The sequence below is a fragment of the Lepus europaeus genome, chromosome 7 (genome assembly GCF_033115175.1).
Source record: "Lepus europaeus isolate LE1 chromosome 7, mLepTim1.pri, whole genome shotgun sequence".
NCBI classification, from domain to species: Eukaryota; Metazoa; Chordata; class Mammalia; order Lagomorpha; family Leporidae; genus Lepus; species Lepus europaeus.
The window spans coordinates 5,280,344-5,301,627 of record NC_084833.1 but is presented as its reverse complement, the minus strand read 5'-3'; the positions used below and the strand labels follow the sequence as shown (position 1 = coordinate 5,301,627).

General features: G+C 63.2%; 1 protein-coding gene across 1 annotated transcript; it reads left to right on the top strand.

The window, feature by feature from the left end:
* The first annotated feature begins 1,744 nt into the window (after window positions 1-1,744).
* DPP3 (dipeptidyl peptidase 3) lies at window positions 1,745-18,794 on the top strand. Its single transcript, XM_062195782.1, has 18 exons — window positions 1,745-1,791; window positions 2,653-2,927; window positions 5,029-5,118; window positions 5,548-5,685; window positions 5,997-6,071; window positions 6,536-6,629; window positions 7,348-7,478; window positions 7,578-7,708; window positions 7,780-7,838; window positions 8,708-8,902; window positions 9,097-9,209; window positions 9,706-9,798; window positions 11,284-11,346; window positions 11,436-11,560; window positions 11,680-11,800; window positions 12,893-13,072; window positions 16,139-16,301; window positions 18,261-18,794. Exons 2-18 carry the CDS (start codon window positions 2,658-2,660, stop codon window positions 18,431-18,433), a joined length of 2,214 nt encoding a protein of 737 aa, XP_062051766.1. The 5' UTR covers window positions 1,745-1,791; window positions 2,653-2,657; the 3' UTR covers window positions 18,434-18,794.
* The last annotated feature ends 2,490 nt before the right edge of the window (window positions 18,795-21,284 follow it).

Genomic DNA, 21,284 nt, shown 5'->3' with positions numbered 1-21,284 from the left:
ATAGCAGAAAGCCGGATTGGAAGAGGAGCAGCCGGGACTAGAACCGGTGCCCATATGGAATGCTGGCATCGCAGGCAGAGGATTAACCTACTGAGCCATAGCGCTGGCCCCCATATAACTCACTTTAAAAACAATGAAGATGGCCGGCGCTGCAGCTCACTAAGCTAATCCTCCGCCTGTGGCGCCGGCACCCCAGGTTCTAGTCCCGGTGGGGGCACCGGAGTCTGTCCTGGTTGCTCCTCTTCCAGTCCAGCTCTCTGCTGTGGCCCGGGAAGGCAGTGGAGGATGGCCCAAGTGCTTGGGCCCTGCACCCGCGTGGGAGACCAGGAGAAGCACCTGGCTCCTGGCTTTGGATCGGCGCAGCGCCGGCCATAGCGGCCATTTGGGGGGTGAACCAATGGAAGGAAGACCTTTCTCTCTGTCTCTCTCTCTCACTGTGTAACTCTGCCTGTCAAAAAACAAACAAACAAAAAATGAAGAGATGGGCATTGTGCCACATGGGCTAAGCCCCTGCTTGGGATGCCCACCATCCCATATAGGAGTCCCGGCTACTCTGCTGCCAATGTAGCTTCCTGCCTGAAGATGTCAGCCCGAGCCCTTGGGTCCCTGCCACCCATGTGGGAGACCTGGGTGGAGTTCCTGGCTCTTGGCTTCAGCGTGGTTCAGCCCTGGCTGTGTGGCCACTCGGGGAGTGAACTAGTAGATGGAAGAGCGCCCTCTCTCTCTCTCTCTCTCTGCCTTTCAATTAAATACATTAAAAAAAAAAAAAAAAGTAGTGAAAATCGAGGCACAGAAAAGCAGAGTGGTCCTGCGCTAAGGATGTAGACAGTTTGCTGCGCCCTCCTTATGAGAGCTGTCAATCACGCTAACAGCTAGGAGCACTGTCATGCCAGCAGGGGTGACCTCGGCTGGCTCTTGGAGTGGGCAGACGCTTCCTTCCCTGGGCCTCGACCCGGCGTGGCAAGGAGAACGTGCAGGATTCAGTCCCGATACACCTCCCTACCCCGCCACACAACTCCAGGGGGCAGCACGGCCATCAGCGAGCGCATCCCTTAAGCCTACGGTGTCCCTTGTTGTGGATTCAATTTTTAGCTTGGTTTTCTGGCTGATGACACCAAGACTCCGGGTCGAGATGGGACCCAGCCAAGGTCACGGCCTCCCGCCTGGACCTTAGATAACTCACAGGTCACCTGTACAGGAGGCTCGGACCCTGGACTGCCTCTCAGGGTCGCAGGAGGCTTGCCCACCCATCGGGCACCTGGCGAGCGCCAAGAAACGGCCAGGCTCTCCGTGCCCTCGCCCTTTAGTGCTGCAGAAGGGTTAGCAGCTGCCCCCGGCCACGGCCAGTCGGCGGCAGGACACGGGCGCTTCCTCGGCCCCTGCCTGGAGCCCCTGCACGGCGAGCTTCGTAAGCCTCCACGGGGCAGCGGGGTCGGAGCTGCGGCTGGAGCGGTCCCCGGCTCTCCCTCCCTGGCGCCCAGGCCGGCCCTGACAGTCGCGTCATCCCGGCCTAGGCCGCGCGGCCAGGCTGGGCAGGAAAACTCCGGCCCCAGCGCTCGACTTGCGGACAAAAGGCCGAGAACACAGGGGCCAATCCGCGTCCAGCCGCGGAGCGCGGAGTCGGCGAGCCTGGGGGGGAGGAGCTCGCCTCGTGGCGTCTATTGGCTGAGGCTGACGTCCATCCAATGCCCGCGGCCACACCATTGGCCGGTGGGGGCGGGGTTTGCCGCGCCCCAATGAATGGGGGAGCCGGAAGCAGGAAGTGAGTTTGGGAACGGAGCGGCGCTGCAGGTGAGGCGCGGCGCCGGGGTTTCAGGGTCACGGTGTGCCATCCCCAGGGGGACCAGGGCGCAGCTGGGCGGAGCGCAAGATCGTGGTCTTTCCGCTCACCCTCCGAGTACCCCTTCCAGATGCGTCCGGGCCTCGAGGCCAAAGAGCGCTCCGTGCAGCAAAGAGTTAACACCCCTTTCGGAACCAGTGGGATGGTGCTGTTGGGGCGGAGGCTCGGGGGTCGTGGGGAGGCTGGAAACTCGTCCCCAGGCGGGGCAGGGGGGTGTGGAGAATGCCGTGGGTTGGGAGACCTCGCGTCCCAGCGGAGCCCTGAAGCCTCCGGTTTGTCGCTTTGGCTGCATCAAGTTTCACTTTCCCTGTGCGTGAACGGGGTTTCTTTCGGCTGTGGACTTCCGCGGCCTCCCTGGCTGTGCACAGAGAGCAGAGAGAACGGGGCAGGTCTCAGAGCAAGGAGGCGGAGTAGGAGATCATTCGCCGCGGGTGACCCCGGCTGGTCACCCGCCGAGGCTGTTGTCACGCCCTTTTTGGGGCGGATGGAGGGGGAGTGCCTTGAGTTGTAGTAGTCAGGCTGAGTCAGGGTGGGAACCCGGGTCACCAGCTGGCAGCCTGGGGCTCTGTCCTTGTGATCAGCTGGGGCCTGGCCTCCGTTGTGGGGTTAGACAAGGCCTGTTTGGCCACCTGGAATACTGGGAGGTTGCCGGTCACCCAGCCCTCTCTGTCTGAATCTCGGTTAGCCTGTGGTGAGTGGGCTCCGTAGTATTCCCTTTCCTGTGGGCCTCTGGGAGGATGCATGGGATCGCGAGGGCCCGGAGCCGGTGTGCAGTTGGCGTGTGGCCGTGCTGACCGTGATGGCTTCCCCAGGGCCCATGGCGGACACCCAGTACATCCTGCCCAATGACATCGGCGTGTCTAGCCTGGACTGCCGCGAGGCCTTCCGCCTGCTGTCGCCCACGGAGCGCCTCTACGCCCACCACCTGTCGCGGGCTGCCTGGTACGGAGGCCTGGCTGTGCTGCTGCAGACCTCCCCCGAAGCCCCCTACATCTACGCCCTGCTCAGCCGCCTGTTCCGCGCCCAGGACCCTGACCAGCTGCTGCAGCACGCCCTGGCCGAGGGCCTCACCGAGGAGGAATATCAGGTCGGTTCCCAGACCAGCCCTCGCTTCCTGAGTGGCCTCTGGGTGCGAGAGACAGGATACAGGGGCGCAGAGGGAGTCGGCGGGAGGATTCCACCCAAGGCCACAAATACAGGAACCGGCCCTCAGCTGCTGGGATTATAACAAAGGAAAGAGCGACAGGTCCAGAGAGGCAGAGGAAGGCGTGCAGGGCGGGGATCAGGAGGTCTGGTTCTGGCTGGGCTCTGCTCTGCCACGGTGCTTGGCCGTGGGTCTACCTGTCCTGTGGCGCTTGCTTGTGTATCTGCCGGCCAAGTGCCACGTGGATTCTCAGTGCGTGGTGGTGGTGCAGAAGACCAGAAGGCAAGGTCCACTCGTTCTCAGCCCTCCGCAGAGGAACCAGTGGGCTGGTGTGGTCCACGGCCTGTTCAGTCCCCCACGTGTGCGTCGCACACTTACCCTGCATGTGTACTGTGTCGGTTCCTGATCACCCCTTGTACGTGCGTGAGGCCGTGCTGCCCCGTTCTGTGTCCTGCTCTTCTTCCTGAACGTCACGTCTCGGAGAGCTTCCGTGGGTTCATACGAATTCACCTCATTTTTTTTTTTTCTTTTGAAAGATTTATTTGATTTGATTTGAAATACAGAGTTACAGAGACAGAGACAGTGGGGGGGAGGTCTTCCATCTGCTGGTTCACTCCCCAGATGGCTTCAGTGGCCGGAGCTGCGCAGATCTGAAGCCAGGAGCTTCTTCCGGGTCTCACACGTAGGTGCAGGGGCCCAAAGGCTTGGGCCAGCCTCCACTGCTTTCCCAGGCACATTAGTAAGGAGCTGGCTTGGAAGTGGAGCAGCCAGGACTGGAACCAGCGCCCACATGGGGAGCCGGTGCTGCAGGCTGGGGCTTTGACCCGCTACGCCACAGCGCCGGCTCCCTCATTCTCTTATCGGCTATGACGCATTCCACAGCCTGGTGCCCTGTGGCCTGTAATCGCCTCTTTATGGTCGGACATCGAGGTTGTTGCTAGTTTCTCTCGAGTAGGATCCGTTTCTGGAACCAGAGTTGTTGTCAAGGCTCTGTGCATTTTTACAGCTGACGCCTCCAAATGACTCTCCGAAACCTCTACCCAGCTATAGTCCCACCAAGAATGCTCGAGACTATGGCCTGCTTTCCTGTGTGTGAAATGGACGGATTAGATGCTTATCGGCCTCTTAGGAACTTTGGGTAATTGTGTGTCATCTTGAGGCCTTGGTCTGTTCACCAAAACAGCTAATGTCTGTGGTGATGAGAAAGAGCTACTCTAGGGTGCTGTTTTCGGTGAGATTGTTTCGTTTACAAGGAGCAGAAACCCAGCTCAGATGGCTTACGTGAGAAAGAATTATTGGCTCACGTAATTGGAAAGTCTGGGCCAGGCAGCCTTCAGGCACGGCTGGGTTCAGGGGCTCAGCGCTGGCACCGGAGCATTGTCTTCCTTTCTCAGCCTCGCTGGCTTCCCGCGCAACCGTGGGAGAGGCCCGGGGGCTTCAGGCCATCCCTGGTATAAGGGGGAGATTTCCTGGAAGGGCTCTGACGGCCAGCCGAGCCTCTGCTTGTCCCTGTGGCCGGGTCAGCGGCTTCTCTGACTGGCCGAGCCAGCGAATATGGCCAGCTGTGGAGCCAGGGGAAAGGAGATCCCCCCCCAGACCCCAACGGAAGATTGGGGATTTGGTACTGAAGTGGAGGCTGGATTTGGGGCCAGCAAAAGCTGCCGAGCAGGACAGATGGTGGCAGCCTCTGCCCTCTGACACCAGCTGCCCGGCAACTGGGGGCAAAGCGGACGTTTCACGGTGGTCTGAAAGTGCATGGAGGTGGCAGGTGACTTAGAGGGGTGCAGGGAGGGCGGGCAGCCAGTGCTTGGGCGTCTTTGGGAACCGCTAGGACCATGATGCTGGACAACAGGGGCATGAAGATAAGGTCGGGCCCGAAGGGGGCCTCCCAGGATCCGGGTCCAACCCTCTGTGTCTCCCAGCCGCACCCTGACCCGTTCCCCCACCCCGCCCTCCCGCCCCCAGGTGTTCTCATCTCAGGAAGAAGCTTGCCCGGGTGGGGGAGGCTGCACTTCCTGTCTCTGATGCCCACCTCCCCCCTCAGGCATTCCTGGTCTATGCGGCAGGGGTCTTCTCCAACATGGGCAACTACAAGTCCTTTGGCGACACCAAGTTTGTTCCCAACCTGCCCAAGGTGAGGTGAGGGAGAGGTGGGGAAGGCGGGGAGGAGGGGTCTGACGGGGTGGGGGTAGGGAGTGCAGAGCGAGCCCAGAGTGAGGAGCCCTGACCAGAGCCTTGAGCGGACCATGCGGTGACAGTGCGACACCGCCGGGAGCACCTGGCCTGGGCATCCTCCCGGAGGCTGCGGGGAGCCGCCGAGGGCAGTGGAGCTCGCACGCAGTGCCTGGCAGGCTTGTTAACATGCAGTGTCCAACGCAGAGGGTCTGCAGCAAGGCCGGGGGCCCAGGCCCCCCTGCCCCCAGCACACCCAGCGCTGCTGGTCCCTAGACAGCACGCCGAGCCCCACAGGCCTGGGAGACTGGGAGAAGGGTGTGGAGTGGAAGGGGGCTCTGGGGGGCGGGTTTGGGCGGTGCGGCCCCGCCCACGGCCTCCCTCCCTGCAGGAGAAGCTGGAGCGGGTGATCCTGGGGAGCGAGGCCGCTCAGCAGCGTCCGGAGGAGGTCCGGGGCCTGTGGCAGACCTGCGGGGAGCTCATGTTCTCCCTGGAGCCTCGGCTGCGGCACCTGGGGCTGGGGAAGGAGGTGAGGCCCCGAGTGCGCGGGGAGTGGAGGGGTGGAGGGCGTCTCTCTAGGCCCTCTGGGGTGGAGGACAGGGCGGCTGACGGGCAGGCGGCGGGCCTCAGTGTCGTCATCTGTGAGATGGGCAGCCGGTTGGACAGAACGCTTCCCAGTGCCCTCCCGGATCTGACATCCCAGGGTGCTGTGTGCAGGGGAGAAGGGCTTCGGGTTTGAGGGAGCTGAGGAGGGGCGGAGGGGGAGGGGCGTCCCCAGCCTCCCGTCTTTGCTAGCCACCCCTCAGCCTCCCACCTCTGCCACTCCTCTTGCCCCGACAGGGAATCACCACCTATTTCTCCGGGGACTGCACCATGGAAGACGCCAAACTGGCCCAAGACTTTCTGGACTCACAGGTGAGGGGTCCTCACGCTGCCCCTCCCTCCGGCACCTGCTCCTGGGCTTCATCTGGGGCCCAGCTGTTGGCTGAAATGACTCAGAGCCCTCGGGTCCAGGGTCGGCTGGCACAGACCAGGAGGATGGCCTGCCTGCCCCTGGGATGGAGCGGCCCCTGGCTGTAGCCTCAGGGCAGGCTGAAAGGACACTCAGGACCCTGTGGTCCTGGTGCCGCGTGGGCACCCCAGCTCGGCTGCTCAGCAGCCGTGTGACCGGTGTCTGTGTCGGAAGCCATCCGTGCCTCGGGCAGCCCTGGGTTGGCTGAGTCTGCTTCGTGAGATGGCCCGGCCTGCCCACCACTGCCCGCTGCCCTCCCAGCCAGCTTGGGAGGAGGCCTTCTCCCTGGGCTGGCCCCTCTCCCTCCTCCGGCCTGCTGCCCGCTCTGACCCTCACTGTCTCCCAACCCCCTGCCCGCTCTTTCCAGAACCTCAGTGCCTACAACACTCGGCTCTTCAAGGAGGTGGACGAGGAAGGGAAGCCCTGCTACGAGGTGCGGCTGGCGTCCGTGCTCAGCACAGGTCAGCTCAGGCCCGGGGCCACCTGCGGGGCCCTGTGCGCCCTCCATAGCGCTTCGGCACCGGGGAGTCCTGGTCCCCCGCCCAGCTGCGCCCATGGACCTGGCATCCTGCTCCCCAGGGACTTTCTGCCTGGCGCCTGCCAGCGTCTCTAGTTTCTCTTTTCCTTACCTGTGGGCAGATCAGGAACACCCCCTGCTTGGCCCCACCAGGTCTCAAGTCCACACCACGCCTGTGTGGTGTTTGGAGGGGCATCCTGTGGTGAGGCTGGGGGACAACGGACACAGTGGGACAGGGGTGTCCAAGCCTCTCTCAGGGCCTAGCAGCCTGGCCCGTTACCTTGTGCCCCAGCCCCAACCTTGTACCCTGAAGCCTCCCGCTCAGACTGGCTCCAGCCCTGCTCAGCAACTTCCAGTTCTTACCGCCCACTGCAGGCCTCTGCGCCGTCTTCCCCTTCCCTCCCGAATGCCCTCTGGCCCCCCTGGGCCAGGCCGGTCCTCATCCTGCGGACACGCATGGACGTCACCCCTGCCGGAACCTTCCCTGACCTCCCATGACTGGGTCTGTGCCCTGTCTTCTCCCACACACATGCCCAGCGGTTTTTCTGTTTTCCCCACTTGACCATCCCAAGTGGACATCCTGACCACTAAAGCCCAGACCTCAGAGTAAGAGGGCCACGGTGGGAGGCCGACTGAGGTGTCTGCCGCCGGCCTTTCCCCAGAGCCTTCTCCCGACTCGGAAGTGACGTCCAAGCTGAAGAGCTACGAATTCCGGGGCAGCCGTTTCCAGGTGACCCGGGGTGACTACAGCCCCCTTCTGCAGAAGGTGGTGGAGCACCTGGAGAAAGCCAAGGTGGGGCTGGCTGGGGGCTGGGGACCCCTCTGCCCGGCACAGGAGGCCTGGGGCGCGTGCGTGGATGGCCTGAGGCTCACCGAGGCGGCTCACCCCCAGGCGTACGCAGCCAACAGCCACCAGGAGCAGATGCTGGCCCAGTACGTGGAAAGCTTCACCCAGGGCTCCATCGAGGCCCACAAGAGGGGCTCCCGCTTCTGGATCCAGGACAAAGGCCCCATCGTGGAGAGGTGAGGCCCCCGCCTCCAGCCCCGCCCGCTCCTGCGCGCCCCTGCTCCATCTGGGCCCTTCTCTCCCCCAGTTACATCGGGTTCATCGAGAGCTACCGCGACCCCTTTGGTTCCCGAGGAGAGTTTGAAGGTAACGTCTGCGGGGAGGGTGGGTCAGAATCCTTTTGTTCCTGTCTGAGTTCAGGCTCCCAGCATCCCCCGAGGGCTCCCCGATCCCCTTCCCGGGCAGTAATTGTAACAGCAACAGGCATGGCAGATACTGACTTCCCATGCCGTGTCTGTGTCCCAGGTACAGTCCTGCAAAGCTGACCTCCGCAGGCGTGGGGCCTGGGGCGCAAGTGGCAGGTGGCGGAGCCCCAGCGTCCCAGCCTGAGCCACTGTGCTGTGCTGCCTCTGGTGTCTGTGTGGTCAGGGCCCAGGCTCGCCGCAGACAGATGCACGTCCCCAGCCAAGCCTTGCCCCGTGGATGTGTGGCCCCAGGCCAAGTAGCCCTAGCTCTGAGATGAAGTGAGATGCGGTCACAGACGCTCAGTGGCTGGACGTGTGATTGATACCATGGCTGTGGCTTGTCATCCCGTCCCTGGTGGCAGGCTGCCTGACCCCTGTCCCCCATGGGACCCAGCTGTGCGAGGCAGGGGGCCCAGCATGTGGAGTCAGTTTGTCTCCACACACCCTTGCCTTGTCCCACCATGGATGCATTGTGAGCGTCTGGCTGCCCAGGCTGAAGAGGTTGGCCTGGGAGAGGAATCCCAGCCCTCAGACCAGGCCCAGGGGCCCGAGGGAGGGAGGGCCATCCACCTGCAGCTTTCCTGCCCAGGGCCTCATCCAGCAGGATCCGGGCTTGGGTCACTGCTGTCCCCAGCAAGCAGCACAGGGTCACTGCTCTCAGCAGGCATTGAACACATGCGTGATGGTTAGAGGGGTTGAGCAGGGTGAGGCAGGACCCTGGCGGGACCCTCCCTTCACCCTGCCAAGCCACAGCTCCCGCCTCCCCTGCAGGCTTCGTGGCCATGGTGAACAAGGCCATGAGTGCCAAGTTCGAGCGGCTGGTGGCCAGCGCCGAGCAGCTGCTGAAGGAGCTGCCCTGGCCGCCCGCCTTCGAGAAGGACAAGTTCCTCACCCCTGACTTCACCTCCCTGGATGTCCTCACCTTCGCCGGCTCCGGCATCCCTGCCGGCATCAACATCCCCAACTGTGAGCTCCCCAACATTTCCCGAGCCTGGGCGGTGGGCAGGGTGGGGGCGGAGGCACCACTGGGACCTGCCCCTCCCCAACGGATACCCTGGCTGCAAACCACCCTGCTCAGTGCATCCTGCCAGCCCTTTCTCTTATTTGTGACCCTTGACCTTTGCCCCTTCACCCTTGGTCATACTCCCTGTGTTCTCCAGACGATGACCTGAGGCAGACCGAAGGCTTCAAGAACGTGTCGCTGGGGAACGTGCTGGCCGTGGCCTACACCACGCAGCGGGAGAAGCTCACCTTCCTGGAGGAGGACGACAAGGTGGGCACGCCAGGGTCAGGCTGGGCCAGGGCCAGGGTCAGGGTCAGGGCTGGGCCAGGGCGAGGGTCATGGTCAGGGCTGGGCCAGGGCCAGGGTCAGGGTTGGGCCAGGGTCAGGGCTGGGCCAGGGTCATGGTCAGGGCTGGGCCAGGGCGAGGGTCAGGGTCAGGGCTGGGCCAGGGTCAGGGTCAGGGCTGGGCCAGGGTCATGATCAGGGCTGGGCCAGGCTGGCCTCAGGGCGGACGGCTTGGAACCTCTACGAGGAGCAAGCGCAGCTTCGGTTCCTGCTGCACCACTATCCCGCGGGACCGTGTGCCACTTTGGAGCCTCAGTTTCCCTGCTGGTCACACAAAGGAGGCGGTCCCTCCCCCCTCCCTCCCCAGTGGAGGCTGGGATGGGGGGCCTGCCCCAGGCACGTGCGCCGTGTTGGGCCCTGGGTCCGGGCTGAGTGGCCGCGGTGGGACGGCAGACAGCGGGGCCTCTGCGTGTCTCGGCAGGACCTGTACATCCGCTGGAAGGGGCCCTCCTTCGACGTGCAGGTGGGGCTGCACGAGCTGCTGGGCCACGGCAGCGGCAAGCTCTTCGTGCAGGTAAGAGGCGGCACCAGCGCGGGCCTTCCTCTGTCCCCCCCCCCCCCCCCCAGGGTGGAGCTGCTCCAGTCTCTGCGCTCTGGGGGCTTTGGGTTGGTGGAGAAGTGACCCCTTAAGCAGGGAAGACCCCGTCCTGCCCTCCCCCGCGACGTCCCAGGAGCTCAGACGACTCCGTGGGTGCACGAGGGCAGGCCGGGGACAGCTCAGCCTGCTCCAGAATCCCTGTGCTCAGGCCAAGGAGGGTGTCGCTCCAGCAGCCTGGGGTGGAGGCTGGGAAGAGGCAGGCTCTGGATCTCCCTGTCCTGGGGCTGCGGCCCTGTCTGTCTGCCCACTGCTGTTCCCCTGGGCCAGAGATGTTTTGGATATCCTAGGGAGCCACTTCCCCCCAGAGCAGCCGCTTCCTGCTGGCCGGCCTGAGCGCCTGGAGCCCTTTGAACACCACTCGGGGAAACAGCAGGCCGAGCGGAGCTGCACAGAGACTGGAAATGGGGCAGCGCGGCGAGGGCAGGCTTCCGGCGTGGGCCCTTCCCGGGAGACAGGCTGCGTCCCTGGACTGGGGAGCTGGCTGGGAAAGTCAGGGAGCGCTTGTCCGGCCTGTGGCCTCGGGGAAGGCCGTTCCTGTCCTAGGCCCCAGTAAAACGGGTTCCTGGCCCCTCCGCCTGTGGCCTGTCGAGAGGCTGGACAGCCAAGGTGGGCGGGTCGTGAGCCCTGGCACACAGCAGGCCCCAGCACATGGCTGTCAGCATTGGAGACGCTGTGCATGGCGTCTGGGTGTTCTTAGCGTCTGAGCCTCAGTTTCTTCATCAGAGAAGTGGGAGGATAACAGAGGCTTCCCTGGAGGGTGGTTGTGAGGATTAAATGGATGATGGGTAAAGGTGCCAGGCACGCAGCCGGTCTGCGGGACTGAGGCCTCTTCCGGCAGTGCCAGGGGAGCAGCCAGGAGAGAGAAAAACCCCCCATCTTCTGATTCACAGTTTTCTGTCTGCTGGTTCACTCCCCGGACGCCTGCAACGGCCAGGGCTGGGCTGGGCCAAAGCCAGGAGCCTGGAACCCAATCCGGGTCTCCCACGTGGGTTGGCAGGGGCCCACGTATTTGAGCCACCACTTGCTACCTCCCAGCATGCCCAGCAGTGGGGAGCTGTACTTGGAGGCAGAGCCGGGGCTTGAACCGGCGCACCCCAGTGTGGGAGTGGGTGTCCCAAGGGGCATCTTCGCTGGTGTGCCGAATGCCTGCCCGAGTGCGGGTCTGGGGGTGACTTCAGGCAGCTCCCTCCCTGTCTGGCCACCCGTTTCCCTCTCTGTGCTGTGGATAGAAGCTGACTCTTCCACTCCTCAGGACTCGGGTTTGCAAGCATCTGTCTGCTCGCTGCTCCTGGCCTCCCCTTCCCGAGCCGCTTCTCGGACCCGGGCTGTCAGGGCTGAACGCCTGGACTGCGCTGGAGGCCCCTTTCTCTCACTCACCCCACGTACGTGTCCCTTCTGCAGGATGAGAAAGGGGCGCTGAACTTTGACCGGGAGACGGTGATCAACCCCGAGACAGGGGAGCAGGTGAGGGCGGCCAGGGAGTTGGAGGTGGGCGTGGGTGGGGCCAGAGCCACCCTTGCCCCTAAGCCTGCTTCCCGGGCCTCTTCTCCCAGATCCAGAGCTGGTACCGCAGTGGGGAGACCTGGGACAGCAAGTTCAGCAACATCGCCTCCAGCTACGAAGAGTGCCGGGCCGAGAGCGTGGGCCTCTACCTGTGCCTCAACCCTCAAGTGCTGGAGTAGGAGCCGCGGGCTGGGGGTCGCACACCTGCTGCCCGGTGGTGGGCTCTGCGGGCACCGCCTCGCCTGACGGCGGATGGCCCCTGACCCTCCCTGTCGCTGCCCCTCCCTCCCCCAGGATCTTTGGCTTCAAGGGGGCCGACGCGGAAGACGTGATCTACGTGAACTGGCTCAACATGGTGCGGGCTGGGCTGCTGGCCCTGGAGTTCTACACACCTGAGGCCTCTAGCTGGCGACAGGTGGGGGCAGGCAAGAGGGAGACTGGGTGCAGGGAGGGGACCCCTGTACTGCAAGCAGAGGAGCTGGGCCTCATCCCAGACCGGGGGGTGGGGTGGGGGGCGCAGATCTCGGCAGGCTGTGAGCCGCAGTGTTCCCGCCTGTGGCATGGGAGCAGTGAGCCCTCCCTCCCCACGAGTCAGGCTGCTTCAGGTGAGATGCCTGTACTTCTCCTACGGGCAGCTAATTTGTGCTGTGTGCACCAGGCACCCTGCAGGAATTAACTGACCCCCGACCCCCGGACCAACCCCGGGGAGCTAGGTGCCGTGGTGAGGGATCCTCAGAAAGTTCGTGGAAAATGCGAATTATAAAAGCTGCATGGAATTCAAATTTTTTTGCCCCAAAGTAAACATCTCAGAGTCCCACTTCTCCATAAACACCTTGAAGTCCCCCCCCCCCCCCGCCCCCGTGCTTTCTGGTGTTTGGGGTAAGGAAATGGCGGCTCGTGGCAGTGAAGCGGCTGCCGCGGACCGGCAGAGCCAGGACTCAGGTGCACACAGTCGGCCCCGAGCCCTCGGCCCGACTGCTCCCTGGAGGGAGGAGAAGCAATAGAAATGTGTTTGTTAGAACACGCCGGTGCCGGGTGAGGGGCAATGTGATGTCGTCACGTGAGCGCGCGTTTCGGTCTATTAGCTCGGGTCTGGGGCCTGGCTCTGCCTTTGCCAGCTGTGTGACCCCGAGCAGGTCACTCCCCCTCTCTGGGCCTCTGCCATCCGTAAACTGGGGACAGCGGCGCCCAGTGGTGTCCACTGCTGAGGAGCACTGACTGGGGAGGAGGAAGAGCACAAGGTCCTGACAGGGAGGGGGCAGGGGGCCTGGGGGGACCGGAGCCGCAGGCAGCAGGGTGGGTGACGGGAGCAGAGGCACCAGGGACCACCCGGGAACGGCCTCACCGTCGCCCTGGGCGGCCTCCGTTCCCTGAGAGCAGACGAGAGGGGAGCGGGACCGGCAGGACAGGGCCGGCGGGGCCGGCATGGACGTGATGACCGCGTTAGCCGTCGGTGGGCCGAGCGTGCCACACCAGTCATGAGTGACCTCTTCCTCTGGCCCCGCAGGCCCACATGCAGGCCCGGTTTGTGATCCTGAGGGTCCTGCTGGAGGCTGGCGAGGGACTCGTCACCGTCACGCCCTGCACAGGCTCCGACGGGCGCCCGGACGCCCGGGTCCGCCTGGACCGCAGCAAGATCCGGTCGGTGGGCAGGCCCGCCCTGGAGCGGTTCCTACGGAGACTCCAGGTAAGCGAAGGCCTCTCACCTCGGACCTCCCCCAACCTCTGCCCTGCCTCGCAGCCTTCATTCATTGCTCACGTCTTGTGTCGTGTGCTGCCGTGTGCCAGGCACTGGGGAGAAGCTGTCTCACGTTGCAAGGAGGGAAGGCGTATAGCAGCCCGTGGGCCCTGGGTGATCTCACCCTGGCAACGAAGCCACACGCTGGTAAATGTGACCCGTGGGGAAAGGTTTGCAGGGCCACCTTGGCCTGGGTGACTAGGGAAGGCTTCTTGGAGGAGGTGTCATTTGAGCCGGAACTGAATGTCACGAAAGAACCAGCTGTGAGACAGTGAGAGCAGCAGATGCCATGGCCAGTCTTAGGGGCTTGCTAGGCTGAGGGACAGGAGGAGGCCTGCAGCGTGGTGAGTGATGGAGGGAGAAGACCACAGGCAGCATGGCCCCGGCCTGGAACCCGCACGTGTAGTCCTGAGTCGCCCGCCGCGGTCACACGCCTCTCACCCCCTGCATCACCAAGCACACTCTCCGTGAGGGTGTGTCCACCTGCTCCCAGAAGGCACTGGGGGCATTTTGTCATGAAAGGTAACGAGTTTTGGCCATTGAAGCCAAGTGAAGTTAGAAATGAAGCATCAGTCCGTGGAAAACAGAGCGCGACGTCTTAGGTTGGGTCCCAGAATGCAAGAAGGGCGTTGATGGGAAGAGCACCGGAACCGGAAGTCAACGCGACTTTTCTGCAGATCTAAAATTATTCCCAAAGATGTTTATTAATAATCACCGGTCATTCGATGCAGGAATCAAATAAGCAGCTCCTAGGCCAACCCTGAACGGTGACATTGAACCGAGCACCGCTGGCAGCGTGTGAGGGACCATCGGTGCAGTCGCCGGTCTCAGCCCTGGTTGTACAGGAAACAGCGGCCTCCAGGTCTTTCCTGGTGTGGCCGCTTCTCGGACCGGCCGCGGTAGAAGCCAGGAGCGCAGCAAGCAGGGAGAACGCCAGCCAGGAGTCCGAGACAGCCACGTTCTTGGCCCCCCTCGCATTACTACAATGGGCAGAGGCTGGGGAGCTGCGTGTCGCTGGCTGGTTGGGCGGTCCGGCAGCCGTGGGCTCCGCTCCCATGTGAAGAACCGGCTGGACCTCGGCGGCAATTGCTGCCCTTGGACCTCCAGGTCTGCAGGGACCACCCCTGCCCACCCCTGGGTGCGTGTGCATTGGGCTTCCTACATCTGAGGGTTCCACATCCATAACCAACCGGGGAGCAAATTAACCTACATGCTTACACCTGTGCTGAACAGCCAACCAGTACAGGCTTTGCTTTCCCTAAACAATATAGAAGCTTTTTTTTTTTTTTTTTTTTTTTTTGACAGGCAGAGTGGACAGTGAGAGAGAGAGAGACAGAGAAAGGTCTTCCTTTGCTGTTGGTTCACCCTCCAATGGCCGCCGCGGCCAGCGCACTGCGGCCGGTGCACCGCGCTGATCCAATGGCAGGAGCCAGGTGCTTCTCCTGGTCTCCCATGGGGTGCAGGGCCCAAGCACTTGGGCCATCCTCCACTGCACTCCCTGGCCACAGCAGAGAGCTGGCCTGGAAAAGAGGCAACTGGGATAGAATCTGGCACCCCGACCGGGACTAGAACCCGGTGTGCCGGCGCCTCAAGGCGGAGGATTAGCCTGTTGAGCCACGGCGCCGGCCAGAAGCTTTTGACATAGCTTTACATTGTTACTATTCTAAGTCATCCAGAGAAAATTTAAGAGCATACAGGAGCATGTGTGTAGGTTCTATACGAATACTGCATCATTTTACATAAAGTACGTGAACATCCATTAATTTTTTTAAGATTTATTTATTTTATTAGGCAGATTTACAGAAAGAGAGGGAGAAACAGATCTCGTAAATGGCCATGATGGCTGGGGCCGGCCAGGCTGAAATCAGGAGCCAGGAACTCCATCCGGGCCCTCCACGTGGGTGGCAGGGGTTTAAGTACTTGGGCCATCTTCACGGCCTTCCCAGGGTCATTAGCAGGGAGCCGGATTGGAAGTGGAGCAGCTGGGACTGGAACCAGCGCTCACATGGGATGCCAGTGTTGCAAGCAGCGGCTTAACCTGCACCACATTGCTGGCCCCATCCATGAAGTTTGGAATCCATGCATACAGGGGATCGTCAAAAGTTCATGGAAAAGGCATGTTGTAAAAACTATGCATGTTTCAGTTTTTTCATGCCAAAATAAACTTATCTTTTAATTCCATGTTCATTAACATTTAAAAAAAGATTTATTTATTTATTTGAAAGGCAGAGTTGCAGAGAGGCACAGACAGAGAGCTCTTCCAGATGGTCCATTCCCCAAATGGCTGCAACGCCCAGAGCTGGGCTGATCCGAAGCCAGGAGCTTCTTCCGAGTCTCCCACACGGGTGCAGGGGCCCAAGCACTAGGGCCATCTTCCACTGCTTTCCTAGGCCATAGCAGAGAGCTGGATCGGAACTGGTGTCCATGTGGGATGACACTGCAGGCGGCACTTTACCCGCTGCGCCACAGCGCCACTCCCTGGTCTGCATCTCGCACTCGTTCGGCACAGTAACACCGAGGGAACAGCCCAGGGTGGTGCAGTAACTGAGGTCACACTTCCCGTGAGTGACAGAGGCCGCCTTCTGCAGGTTGTCTCAGTCCACTCTGTACTGACCTCATGAAGTAGCCGAGCCCGGGTCGCTCATAAGGAACAGAGACTTTGGAGCTGGCGGGCTGAGCTGTCCTGTGACGGCTGCCCTCGGCTCCACCGGTGGCACCTGGTTGCCACAAACTCGGAGTGAGGAACACGTGGAGAAGGAGGAGCAGGAGGGCTGGCGGCCTCGTGGTGCTCTTTCCTAAGGGCCTTGGTTCATGAAGGAGGAGCCCTCGTGGCCCAAGCACCTGTTCAAGGCCCCGCCTCTTAATACCGTCACGTCCTCCACCGAGCTTTCTAACACCTGACTTCTGGACGGGTCAAGTTCACACCGTGGCACAGATGGTCCAGGGCTGGGCACAGCGCTATGGACGCAGGCCGGGTGGCCCATCCTAGACACTTGCCCCCTCCTCCTTCCACAGGTGCTGAAGTCCACGGGGGATGTGGCGGGCGGGCGAGCCCTGTACGAGGGCTACGCCGCCGTCACCGACGAGCCGCCCGAGTGCTTCCTCACCCTCAGGGACACGGTGCTGCTGCGCAAGGAGTCTCGGAAGCTCATCGTCCAGCCCAACACGCGCCTGGAAGGTACAGCGCTAAGCCCGTGCAGGGCCTTTTGGGGGCTCAGGGAAGACTACCTGGGGTGCTGCTTCCCCGCCCCTCCTTGTGCCGGACGTCAGGCCAAAGCCTTGAGTTCGCCACACACACGCACACGCGCACACACACAGCCGTGCTGGACATTCAGGCCTGTCAGGTGTCCCAGCACAGGGTCAGGTCGGGCGGTGCGCTGGGGAGTCAGCAGGCCGAGCAGAACCCTGGGGAGACGTTGACTCAGCAGCTCCCTCATCCCCCCCGCCCCGAGGTGGCAGTTCCATTTCTGGGCGCCCTGACCCTGTCTGCGTGGTGCTCGGACCTCTTGTCCCTTCCATTTGTGGAGCCCGCTGAGCTCACTCCTCTCCCGTAACCCTTGGACGGGCTGTTCCCTTTGCTTGGCACCGTCTTCCCCCAGATTGAGCCCTGCTAAGTGGCACGTCCCGGGAGACGCTGTCCCTGTGCAGCCCCTCGGTCCGTCTCTGCTGTGTCACCCAGTGTCATTTTCCCTACGCGTTCATCATGCTTGGCCGTTTCTGGTCTGTCTCGTCTTGGTGACAGCACGGACCACACACTGCAGCCCCTAGCTCAGGCCCGGCACGCGGCGGCTGCTCGGTGTCGGTCAAAGGACAGAACGGCCAGGTTGCGTCGGCCCCACAGTGTTTTACTTGCTTTGCTATGTCCCCCTGGCCTGTGTGAGCCACTGGGGGTCGGGAGGCGACCAGGACCTAGGCCCTCTTCTCAGGTGTTTCACAGCCCATTAGGAATGGCAAGACGTGGAGATAAATAGTTGCACAAGCGAAGCATTAATGAGAGCCCAAAGATACAAACAGTGCTTGAACACTTGGAGCAGGGCTAGGGAGCCCCTTCTCTGCCAAGGGCCATGTGGGTATTTATAACATTACTCTCAGGCCACACAGAATTCTCCACTTGAACATTAGCCTGCTATAGATTTACTGAACTTCACGTCCTGCCTGTAGTGGCCTTGGCAGGGTCAGGCCACATGATTTCACTGGCCTCAAACGGCTCACAGGCCGGACATTGCCCACCCCCGAGCTAGGGAGAACCGTGGCTCAGAGAATCCAGGAATGTCCCAGGGAGGAGGTGGTGGCTAGACCAGAGCTGGAGAATGGTTAGATTTCCAAAAGTAGGAGCCATGATAACGGCGGTGATGATGGCGAGCTTTCGAAGACTCCCATGCGCCATGCACGCAGTAAAAAGTTTCTGTGGACTGACTGCCAGCAACTCAGTGAGGCATGGCGTGTCCTCACGTTTCCTCTCGAGGACAAGGCATTTGCTAGAGGCCCTACAGCTAGTGGGAGAGCCAGGGCTTGAACACGGGCCCCTGAACTCGGTCTGTGCTTCTAGTCCTTGTGTACTGCACGATGCCGGGAGCGGGGGCACTGCGAGAGGGGGCTGTCTCCCATGAGACTTCGGTGGCTCCTTGGGACAGGCCCCCTTAACAGTTGAGTCAGTGGGCTCCGAGAGAGTGCTGCTGGGGGAGCTAGCGTTTGCTGACCGCCCACTGCCTGCATTAGTGTCTGGAATCACCACAGCTCCTTGCGAGGAGGGGGCCTGTGCTCGCCCCACACTGTGCAGACGAAGAAACAGGGTTAGAAGGATCCAGAGGGGATCATCATTTCGGTCATCATTTGCTGCCTTCCTGGGCACGTTAGCAGGGAGCTGGATTGGAAGCGGAGCTGCCAGACTTGAACCAGTGCTCCCGTAGGAGATGCCAGCATCGCAGGCATCGCCAGCCCCGGCAGCAATTCATTCAATTCCCCCCTGCCGCAAGGCCTGAATTGGGTAATTGGCCCAGACCATGGAGCCCGATGCTTGGCCCCAGCGCTCGGTAAGAGCTGGCTGCGCCTGTGGTCGCGGTCATCCGCGGTCATCGTTCAAGGCTCCCCGTCCAGGTCTTTCTCTGCTGTTGACCCCCGCCCTCTGCTCCCCCAGGCTCGGAAGTGCAGCTCCTCGAGTACGAGGCCTCAGCCGCTGGCCTCATCCGCTCCTTCTCCGACCGCTTCCCAGAGGACGGGCCCGAGCTGGAGGAGGTCCTCACCCAGCTGGCCGCTGCCGACGCCCGGTTCTGGAAGGGCCCCAGCGCGGCCCCATCCGGCCAGGCGTGAGGAAGACGTGTGTGTTCCCTCCCCCACCCCGTCAAAACCAGGCTGCAAGTGGCCTGCGCAGTTTGTGTGTGTGCTTGGGTGTCAGGGCCGGGGCAGGGCTCAGACCTCAGGTGCTACCTCGGCTGAGGGCGGGGACAGGACCGTGAAACGTCCTCCAGTGTGCCAAGTGCTCCTCCCCGGCACCTGCTCGGTCCGCGCGGCATCCAGCAGAGCGGGTGAAACGCGGCTCCTCCTCCTGTGTCCCAGCACACGGGTCCGGATCCCACAGGTGGCGCGTCGGCGGAGCCAGGGCTCACATCCAGGGCTCTCCAGTGTGTGGCTTTTATAACCAGAAAAATAAATATTAGAACCCCCCCCCCCCATCTTTGCAATGTGCGTGATTCTTCTACTCGTTCCCAGCAGGGGTGGGAGCGGAGGGCCATGTGTTCCCTCAGGACCTGGGCCCCGTCCCCGTGTGGACACAGCCCTGTTCCCAGCAGAGGGGAGGGAGTGGGGGGCCATGGCCAGCCCGTGTTCCCCTCAGGACCTGGGCCCGTCCCCATGTGGACACAGCCCTGTTCCCAGCAGAGGGGAGGGAGTGGGGGGCCATGGCCAGCCCGTGTTCCCCTCAGGACCTGGGCCCCGTCCCCGTGTGGACACAGCCCTGTTCCCAGCAGAGGGGAGGGAGTGGGGGGCCATGGCCAGCCCGTGTTCCCCTCAGGACCTGGGCCCCGTCCCCGTGTGGACACAGCCCTGTTCCCGGCAGAGGGGAGGGAGTGGGGGGCCATGGCCAGCCCGTGTTCCCCTCAGGACTGGGCCCGTCCCCGTGTGGACACAGCCCTGTTCCCGGCAGAGGGGAGGGAGTGGGGGCCATGGCCAGCCCGTGTTCCCCTCAGGACCTGGGCCCCGTCCCCGTGTGGACACAGCCCTGTTCCCAGCAGAGGGGAGGGAGTGGGGGGCCATGGCCAGCCCGTGTTCCCCTCAGGACTGGGCCCGTCCCCGTGTGGACACAGCCCTGTTCCCGGCAGAGGGGAGGGAGTGGGGGGCCATGGCCAGCCCGTGTTCCCCTCAGGACCTGGGCCCCGTCCCCGTGTGGACACAGCCCTGTTCCCGGCAGAGGGGAGGGAGTGGGGGGCCATGGTCAGCCCGTGTTCCCCTCAGGACCTGGGCCCCGTCCCCGTGTGGACACAGCCCTGTTTGGGGGGCCATGGTCAGCCCGTGTTCCCCTCAGGACCTGGGCGCCCGTCCCCGTGTGGACACAGCCCTGTTCCCAGCAGAGGGGAGGGAGCAGGAGGGCCATGGCCAGCCCGTGTTCCCCTCAGGGCTGGGCCCGCCCCCGTGTGGACACAGCCCTGTTCCTAGCAGAGGGGAGGGAGTGGGGGGCCATCGTCAGCCCGTGTTCCCCTCAGGACTGGGCCCGTCCCCGTGTGGACACAGCCCTGTTCCCGGCAGAGGGGAGGGATCTGAGGGCCATGGCCGGCCTGTGTTCCCCTCAGGACTGGGCCCGTCCCCATGTGGAACACAGCCCTGTTCCCGGCAGAGGGGAGGGAGTGGGGGGCCATGGCCGGCCTGTGTTCCCCTCAGGACCTGGGCCCCGTCCCCGTGTGGACACAGCCCTGTTCCCGGCAGAGGGGAGGGAGCAGGAGGGCCATGGCCAGCCCGTGTTCCCCTCAGGGCTGGGCCCGCCCCCGTGTGGACACAGCCCTGTTCCTAGCAGAGGGGAGGGAGTGGGGGGCCATCGTCAGCCCGTGTTCCCCTCAGGACTGGGCCCGTCCCCGTGTGGACACAGCCCTGTTCCCGGCAGAGGGGAGGGATCTGAGGGCCATGGCCGGCCTGTGTTCCCCTCAGGACTGGGCCCGTCCCCGTGTGGAACACAGCCCTGTTCCCGGCAGAGGGGAGGGAGTGGGGGGCCATGGCCAGCCCGTGTTCCCCTCAGGACCTGGGCCCCGTCCCCGTGTGGATGCACAGACCGTCCCCGTGGGGACACACAGCCCTGTTCCCAGCAGAGGGGAGGGAGTGGGGGGCCATGTGTTCCCCTCAGGACCTGGGCCCGTCCCCGTGTGGATGCACAGACCGTCCCCGTGGGGACACACAGCCCTGTTCCCAGCAGAGGGGAGGGAGTGGGGGGCCATGTGTTCCCCTCAGGACCTGGGCCTGTCCCCATGTGGACACAGCCCTGTTCCCGGCAGAGGGGAGGGAGTGGGGGGCCATGTGTTCCCCTCAGGACCTGGGCCTGTCCCCATGTGGACACAGCCCTGTTCCCGGCAGAGGGGAGGGAGTGGGGGGCCATGTGTTCCCCTCAGGACCTGGGCCCCGTCCCCGTGTGGACACAGCCCTGTTCCCGGCAGAGGGGAGGGAGTGGGGGGCCATGGTCAGCCCGTGTTCCCCTCAGGACCTGGGCCCGTCCCCGTGTGGACACAGCCCTCCTCTGTGGCTTTCCCCGCACTTGGAAAGGTTCTGCACGCCTAAAGTGGGAAGCCGCCCACGTCATTCAGAGCCCTCCGCACTGCCCTGCCACTTCCAGGGAACAAGGCACACAGGTTCAGCCTGGGCCTCCAGGGCAGCAGCAAAGGACCAGGCCCCCTTTAACCGGGTTAACCACCCTGGAGAAGGCAGGAGTTCTCTTCCCCGCTCTGAACGCTCGGCTCCAGGCCTGCAAGCCAGGAGGCGCTGTCTCGGCCCCAGAGATCGCTCAGGGTCCAGAGGCCTGGAATCGGGGGACTGGGCTTGGGCAGGACGACCCCAGCCGGGAGCCCCGCATCCTGCCCCGGGGGTACCCTCCGGCTTGGCGGACAGCTTCGCCCGCGGAACCTTTGTTCGCGCGCGCTTTCCCGAGCCCGGGCGCGATTGGGCGTTGCGCCGCGGCGGCGGG

What these genes read in the sequence shown, in the direction of transcription:
- DPP3 (XM_062195782.1), top strand. Translation starts at nt 2,658, where the DNA reads ATGGCGGACACCCAGTACATCCTGCCCAATGACATCGGCGTGTCTAGC. An exon ending in TTGTTCCCAACCTGCCCAAG is followed by an intron (nt 5,119 to 5,547) that starts GTGAGGTGAGGG and finishes CCCTCCCTGCAG; the next exon opens with GAGAAGCTGGAGCGGGTGAT. An exon ending in AAGACTTTCTGGACTCACAG is followed by an intron (nt 6,072 to 6,535) that starts GTGAGGGGTCCT and finishes CGCTCTTTCCAG; the next exon opens with AACCTCAGTGCCTACAACAC.